The sequence below is a fragment of the Mustelus asterias genome, chromosome 13 (genome assembly GCF_964213995.1).
Source record: "Mustelus asterias chromosome 13, sMusAst1.hap1.1, whole genome shotgun sequence".
NCBI lineage: Eukaryota > Metazoa > Chordata > Chondrichthyes > Carcharhiniformes > Triakidae > Mustelus > Mustelus asterias.
The window spans coordinates 103,150,622-103,158,765 of record NC_135813.1 but is presented as its reverse complement, the minus strand read 5'-3'; the positions used below and the strand labels follow the sequence as shown (position 1 = coordinate 103,158,765).

The 8,144-nt window shown below is 42.4% G+C and overlaps 1 protein-coding gene across 1 annotated transcript; it reads left to right on the top strand.

Moving 5' to 3' along the window:
- The first annotated feature begins 2,055 nt into the window (after positions 1-2,055).
- On the top strand, positions 2,056-6,447 carry LOC144502956 (uncharacterized). Its single transcript, XM_078227393.1, has 3 exons — positions 2,056-3,126; positions 3,630-3,754; positions 4,282-6,447. Exons 1-3 carry the CDS (start codon positions 2,074-2,076, stop codon positions 5,897-5,899), a joined length of 2,796 nt encoding a protein of 931 aa, XP_078083519.1. The 5' UTR covers positions 2,056-2,073; the 3' UTR covers positions 5,900-6,447.
- Positions 6,448-8,144: the final 1,697 nt, after the last annotated feature.

Sequence of the window (8,144 nt, the reverse complement as noted above, 5' to 3'; positions counted from 1 at the left end):
AAAGTTTTAAAGTTTATTAATTCGTGTCACAAGTAGGCTTACATTAACACTGCAAGGAAATTGCTGTGAAAATCCTCTAGTCACCACACTCCAGTCCCTTTTGGGTACACCGAGGGAGAATTTAGCATAGCCAATGCGTCTAACCAACATGTCTTTTGGACTGTGGGAGGAAACCAGAGCACCGGGAGGAAACCCACGCAGACATGGGGAGAACATGCAGACTCCGCACAGACAGTGACCCAAGCTGGGAATCGAACCCGGGGTCCCTGGCGCAGTGAGGCAGCCGTGCTAACCACTGTGCCACCTGAGGTCAATTGGGGGACAATGATTTTTTTGAAGGTTTCTTTTAGCAAATCTCTATAAACCTGTATTGTAAAGAAGTAGTAAGGTTGCTACTAATGGGTATATCACCCTTGTGTGGAGAGGATGGGGGGGGGGGGGGTGGGGGAGGGGTGGGGAACCAACTATTCAGCTTATTCAGTGACCTGTTCTGTTGAGTGCACAGATGTGGACAGGCAGTGCCATGATGCCACCCCCAGAGCGAATAGCCTGTCATTAACCAATTTGAAAACTCACACATGAAAAATAACTTTAAGGTTGTTTTCCTACTCTCTGCTCCTTTGGACCCGCGTCCATGTTGTCCTTATCTCACTTTGAAGTGTCTCGAGATGCTTTCTCCCTCAAATATGTTCTATTAATGCAGATTACTGACACGTAAATCGAACAATATGGATTCTTTATACATAATTAAAGGAAACGCCTCACCAGCAAATAATAGTTAAAGCTTAGTTTGTTTCTGAGTGGGTTGGAGAATTGACTTATGATCCTCCAGTGAGATCATGAGGTTAAATAAATCTATTAGTTTATTTAATCATGTTTACTGGTAACTTTACAGTGCCTTAAAATTAATTGCACTGCACTCCTAAACTAGATGTACATCAGACACGAAGGTTTAACACTCGGAGCTCGCTTCAAACATGGGGTTAGTCGTTTAAGGGTTGGTAGGACCTCCCAGTACATTGAGATGACTCACTGTACAATTATGGTGCCTGCTCTGTTACGAGATCCTGCCCGCGTTTAATCTATTTGCAATTTACAAAAAAAAGACATTGCCACGTACGTTGAATTTTTGTTTTAACAAGGCTTGAAATATTCAATCTCAGGGCTTTAGACAGCCCTGCAATTGCTCTAATTTTGTAATAAAGGCCACACCTTAAAAGACGACACTGCGGAAGGCGCTGTCTGGGAAGTATGGTGCTGAAAACACGTCCCGTTTGCAAGCATATATACCAAAACTTTCGTGTGTGTGTGTCCGGGTGTAAAGCCTTATTTTGTGTATGTTTAGCAGGAAAATAACCAAAACACAAAATATCACCCCATCCCCCACCGCAGTTTGCACAATATTAGTAAAAAATCTGCGCTCTCCCAGCTGAGTAACATAAACTTTTTACACCCGCTAATGAACGCATGTATATTTAGATACAATACACAAAAGACCTTACAATGGCTTAAACTTATTAGACTTTGAGCAGCAATAAGTTTCTTTTTGAAAAACCGTGAATAATTGATGACGATGCAGATCACAATCAAACAATCGGGGGAGGGGGCAAACGCAAAATATCAGGAAAGGAATCTTTAAACCCGCAGAAATCTGCCCCAGTTCGACTTGCCACCCTTTTCCATATTAGCATATGTGTATGGAATATAAAACAATGAAGAAAATCATGAATTTCCAGCTGCAATTGCTGGATCTCGCTATTAAATTATGTGCAATAAGGAATTATGTGCAAAGGGGGTTTTTAAAACTCAAGATGCGCCGGCTTATTTAAGTACCTTTATCTGCATTTGGAAGTATCTGCAACCTGATCTGGTTAAAATAGTTATAATTTGCACATACAGGGGGTCTGGGGGGAGGGGGAGGGGGGGTGGAAAGAGACATCTTCAGCAGATTGGTGAGTGAGACGTCGCTGGAATAAGGTTGCTGCCAAGTTCGCACATTCTGCGGGCTATAAAAGGCGCAGCCTCCTCCCCTCGCCACTGCAGTGCAACTCTTCCCCCCTCTCCATCCGCACCATGAGCTACGGGCTGGAGACAATGCTGGGCGGCAGCAGTTCTTACCGCAGGGTTTTGGGGGAGTCGCCCCGGTCAGTGTCCCGCTCCGCGGTCTCGCTGACCAGCAGCGGCTTCCACTCGCAGGCATGGTCCCGCAGCCCCAGCAACACGGTGGCTTCCACCGCCTCCTCCTCCTCCTACAAGCGGCTGGCCCCGGGCCTCGGTTCTCAGGTCACCCTGTCTTCCGAGAGCCTGGACTCGGGGCTGCTGAACGGCGAGCTGAGGTCCCGCAACGAGAAGGAGCTGCTGCAGACCCTGAACGACCGCTTCGCCACCTACATCGACAAAGTGAGGAGCTTGGAGCTCCAGAACAAGAACCTGGAGGCGGAGGCTGCCTCCCTGAGGCAGCAGCAGGCGGGCAGGTCAGCAATTGGGGAGCTGTACGAGAGGGAGATCAAAGATCTCCGCAATGTGGTGGTGCAGATCAGCAACGACAAGGCTCAGCTGCAGCTGGAGCAGGAGCATCTGGAGGAGGACATCCAGCACATCAAGCAGAGGTACCAGGACGAGAACCGGCTGAGGGAGGAGATTGATGGCAGTGCCCGATCCCTGGGCAAGTACACCGAGGACGCCGGCTTGATGAAGCTGGAGCTGGAGAAGAAGCTGCAGTTCCTCAGCGACGAGGCGTCCTCCATGAAGAACAGCCACGACGACGAAGTTCGGGACTTGCTGAACCAGATCCAGGGCTCGCACATCACCCTGGAGGTGCGGGACTCCCTCAAGTCGGACATCACGGCCGCTCTGCGGGAGATCCGGGCTCAGATGGAGGGTCACGCCATCAAGACCACCAGCCAGACCGAAGAGGTGTTCAAAGTCAAGTTCGAGAAGCTGAACCAAGCCGCCAAGGTCAACACGGACGCCATCCACGCCGCCCAGGATGAGATCCTGGAATATCGCAGGCATCTGCAGAGCAAGAACACTGAGCTGGAGACGCTGAAAGGCACCAGAGACTCACTGGAGAGACAGATGTATGAAATAGAGGACAGGCACAACGCAGACCTTTCCAGCTACCAGGTACTGGGGATAAATCCATCTCAGTGACCCCCCCCGCCCCCAAATACTTTCCCAATAGAGAAAATAAGAAGTTCAGGGAAATTAAGGTTTATATATATATTTTTTGTTTAAAACAAAAGTCTAATTCGTTTAACTTTTAAAACTGACATTGAGAAGGTCTAAATAAAGCAAATTACTGCGGATGCTGAAATCTGAAATCCAATGAGAAAATGCTGGAAAAGCTTTGACAGAGGGTCATCTGGACTCGAAACGTCAGCTGTTTCCTTACAGATGCTGCCAGACCTGCTGAGATTTTTCCAGCATTTTCTCTTTTGGTTTGGGAAGGGTCGACGCTGATTTATATCAAGGTTGCAAGTTAAGTCTTATTAAGTCCCATATCTGACAGAGGAATCCCAAGTTTTTTTTAAAATTCCCACTTTAAAACACCCCCAAAATCTGACCCTGGATTTGACACGGCTTTTTGGACGTGCATAACCACTTCCGCAATGTGTTTAATGTTACAGGAAGCGGCTCAGCAACTCGAAAACGATCTGAGAAACATCAAATGGGAAATGGCTTCGCAACTCAGGGAATACCAAGATTTACTCAATGTCAAGATGGCTTTGGATATCGAAATTGCGGCTTACAGGTAATGGCGTGGATGTCAAGTGGAAAGTGGCGTTGCGTTGAGTGTGAGCTTGAGAGCTTTACGGTCTAAATGTCAGAGGAAGAGACAATAGTTGACACTAATCATTTCTTAAAGCTTGTAATGATTATGATGGTAGTTTGATGCGAAAACAGACACGAAGAACAGATGTTGCTGAAAGGTTGGTCGCTTTGAGTCCTTGGAAAGTTAATCAGGACGCATCGTAAAAGAAGGGAAGGAAATCATTTAATTGGAATTTAGACAGCAGATGATTTGGAATTAAACAAAAAAAGCTGGAAATGCGGGGATAAGAGTCGAGTTAGGAAGATGGGGCGAACTTCCTAATTCCAGCTCTATTTCTGTTTCAGATGCTGACCATCTACCCCATGTTTCTAGCATTTTACAATAGTTATTTCAGCTATTCCTAGTCTTTCCTCTAACGCTAATGTTTTTGTTGAAAGGACATAATACATTTTCAGACAACTATTATTATTGTTGTTAATAATATTTTATTACTTTATTTTGGAAAGGAAACTTCTGGAGGGTGAAGAGTCAAGATTTATTGGGACATCTCCCTACGCTTATATAGAAGGCTACCCTAAAGTTCCTTCAGTACCAAACCATATTAAAACCAAGACTGAAGAAAAAGCCAAACCAGCTGACAAAGAAAAAGACAGTGCAGAAGAACAAGCGGATGAAAAGATGACTGCAGCGGAAGAAAGTGAAGAGGCAGAAGAAGGAAAGGAGGAGGAGGAAGCTGGAAAGGAGGATGAAAAGGCAGACGCTGAAGAAGTAGCAGAGGAAGGTGAACAAGAGGCCAAATCTGATGAAGAAGCCGTGAAAGAGGAAGACACAAAGACGGAAAAGACTGAGGAAGAAGACGAAGCAAAGTCAGCTGTAGACGAGAAAGCTGAAGAAAAAGTAACAGAGGAAGAGGATGTGAAAAAGGGGGAAAAGGAACAACCAAAAGAATCCACCAAAGACCAAGATGAACCAGTCAGAGCGGTGGATGAAGCAAAACCAACTGAACCTAAAGCCAAAGATAAGGAGACAGAGGAGAAAGAAGAAGCAGAAAAGGAGCCCGAGACTAAAGAAACAGAAAAAGTAGAAAAGAAGGAGCCAGAGGAACCATCTAAACCAATTGAAGATGAAAAGGAATCAAAAGCAAAACCCAAGGAGGAAGAGAAGAAAGATGTCAAACCAGAACCCAAAGCAGAAGAGAAGAAAGAAGAAAAATCTGAGCCCAAAGCAGAAGAGAAGAAACCTGAGCCCAAAGCAGAAGAGAAGAAAGAAACAAAACCTGAGCCCAAAGCAGAAGAGAAGAAAGAAGAAAAATCTGAGCCCAAAGTAGAAGAGAAGAAACCAGAGCCCAAAGCAGAAGAGAAGAAACCTGAGCCCAAAGCAGAAGAGAAGAAACCAGAACCCAAAGCAGAAGAGAAGAAACCAGAGCCCAAAGCAGAAGAGAAGAAAGTCACAAAACCTGAGCCCAAAGCAGAAGAGACGAAAGAAACAAAACCTGAGCCCAAAGCAGAAGAGAAGAAAGTCACAAAACCTGAGCCCAAAGCAGAAGAGAAGAAAGTCACAAAACCTGAGCCCAAAGCAGAAGAGAAGAAAGTCACAAAACCAGAACCCAAAGCAGAAGAGAAGAAAGTCACAAAACCAGAACCCAAAGCAGAAGAGAAGAAACCAGAACCCAAAGCGGAAGAGAAGAAAGAAGAAAAACCAGAGTCCAAAGATGAACCAAAAGAAAAGAAAAGCCCTTCTACACCAGAGCCTACACCTCAAGTGAAGACCCAAAAAACAGAACCATCAAAAGAAGAATCAAAGAAAAGTACAAAAGTTGAACCAACCACACCAACGGAAGTGAAGGAATCTGAAAAAACAGATATTAAAGACAAAGCAACAGATAAAGAAAGTAAAAAAGAAACAAAGGATGAGGTAACTGAGACAGTGAAAAAATCAGAAGTAAAGAAACCTGACCCAGAATCAACGAAAGAACAAAAGGAAAAGGAGCCTGCAAAGACAACGGCATCTGAAGTTAAAGAAGAAACGCAAGCGAAGGATGACAAAGAGGGGAAATCAGAGAAGTCTTCCAGTACTAAAGAAGAGGCAAAGACCACGGAAAAAACTAAAAAAACAGAGGAATAAAAGGCAGAAAGAATGATTTTGTGGAAAGAAAAATAATCACCAAAGAAATACTGGCTCAAGGAACAAAGTGATTAATGTAGGAGGAAAAAACGGCCACGATAATATTATACCTTGTATTGATACAAGGGGTTGGTAAGCAATAGGTGTTCACAAAAGAGGCATTATGGTAACTTATATAGCAGAATGTGATGTATGCAGAATGCTTACACTTGAAGTGTGTGAATCATTAACCTGCCTCAGTAATAAGTGCATTTAAAATGACTGCCCATATGAGGTATATCACCTAAAGATAAAGAGTATTTGCTGACTTATATTAATCAAATTACACATCAGTTGTGAATTGAAGGTAAAAAGCCACATCCTCAATTTCAAATGTGCACCTGAACCAATACTGTCAATTATCACAATGTGCAATATATAAATAAAGAGCTTAACAGATACAATGTGCCTCTGAAGTATGTATCAATAATAATGCAAATTGACATGATTCGAATATATGTATAATGACAACACAATAAATGATTGCACTTTCTTTGAATAAAATGGCAACTTTGTTATAGGAACATCATATTTGCTTAAGATCTGTCATTTATTTCAATGTCTTTGCGCAATTGTTCTTGCTTTTGTCAGGAGCAATTTTTTTCTGTAAGAATATTAGGCAAAATATCAAATGACCACCTGGGGATCAATTCATCATAGAACAAATAGTTTCCCGCGATTAAGAGGAGGGAGAAGAGAAAAGAGACAGATACTGGCAATACATATCAAATACAGTAATGCGTCAAAAAGTGTGATCGATAATTTAAGGACAAATAATTACCTTTGTTGGGGTGAGTGTACAATATATTACAATCTTGAGTTGGAATGTTGTCACACTCCAGTTCATTTAAGTTGAGGGTAACACTAACAGTAGTGTTGTAAACTCTACACAAGAATCATATGATGAGAAGGCCTGTAATTCTAATCTAGTCCACTGGCAGCAGTATAACCTGTAGAATAAACACAACTGAAAGAGGTGACTTTACTCTGATCAATCATGAGTAAGGTTAATAGGAGAGTTACTAGTTTATTAAATAACAACAAAATATCAGTTGTCTTGTCATTTTCACATATTTAAAAACAGCAACTCTTTCCAGGTTATTGTCTAATTAAAGAGCAATGATGAAGTAAATCGACTTAACTGGCATTTTGAATATGTCTGTAACCGAAAGACGTGCTGGTTAGGTGCATTGTCCATTCTAAATTCTCCATCAGTGTACCCGAACAGGCGCCAGTGTGTAGCGACTAGGGCCTTTTCACAGTAACTTCATTGCAGTGTTAATGTAAGCCAAATGTGACACTAATAAATAAACTTTAAATAAGATGTGACATTTGATTGTAGCAACAGTCTGAATCAAATAAATATAATGGAGATCAGGTCACAGGGAAGCTATTAAGTAACACTGTCTCAGTCACAGATATGACAAATAAAATTGTCCTGCTTTTGTCCCAAGAGGATCAGTGGGTAAATACATTGTGACATGGCAAGTATACAAACTAAAAGATTCCAGGGTTTAAAGCCTGTTCCATATTAAGTTTGTTTTGGAGTGCTATAATTAACCTCAGTGGCTGACAAGTTACAGTTCCATCCTCCCAGTTACTATTCAGATACCACTACTGTAAGTGAATGATGACTGAGACCAGGACTGGATTGAGTTGTGATGGACCGCAGTTCAATATCTGCCAATAGTCACTATTCAGGCTCATGTTTGGGAAATAACGTCTAAGGCAAATTCCCAAGTGCTTTTGGTATTTACCGGACTATATCAGGAAAGAGCTGCTGCTCTTAGATCTGAAAGACTGATGTAAAAACTAATATTTTCAATCTAAGTTCAAAAGTAGGATTTAAAATAGCATATATAATCGATGACACCAAGCATCAAGCATCACTTACAGTGCAAGAATTGTAGGCTGAAGGACTGAGATGAACTAAAAATAAAATTAGCTTAATACCATCAAGAAATAAAGATTCAGCCTCCAATCGACTACTGAAATACTGATCTAACTAATGGGCAGTGTGAATTATGTGATTCATATGTAATCAATCAGCAGGAGGATCTGAATAATCCTTTACTTTGCCAATTCTCTCCCTCTATTTTTATGAAAGGGTTGATTCCTTGCTGGGATATTCATCTACAGGCATTGGCACACTGTTGGTAATGCAACCAAGGGCTATTATTCATGCACGGACCTTGACAGTGAATGT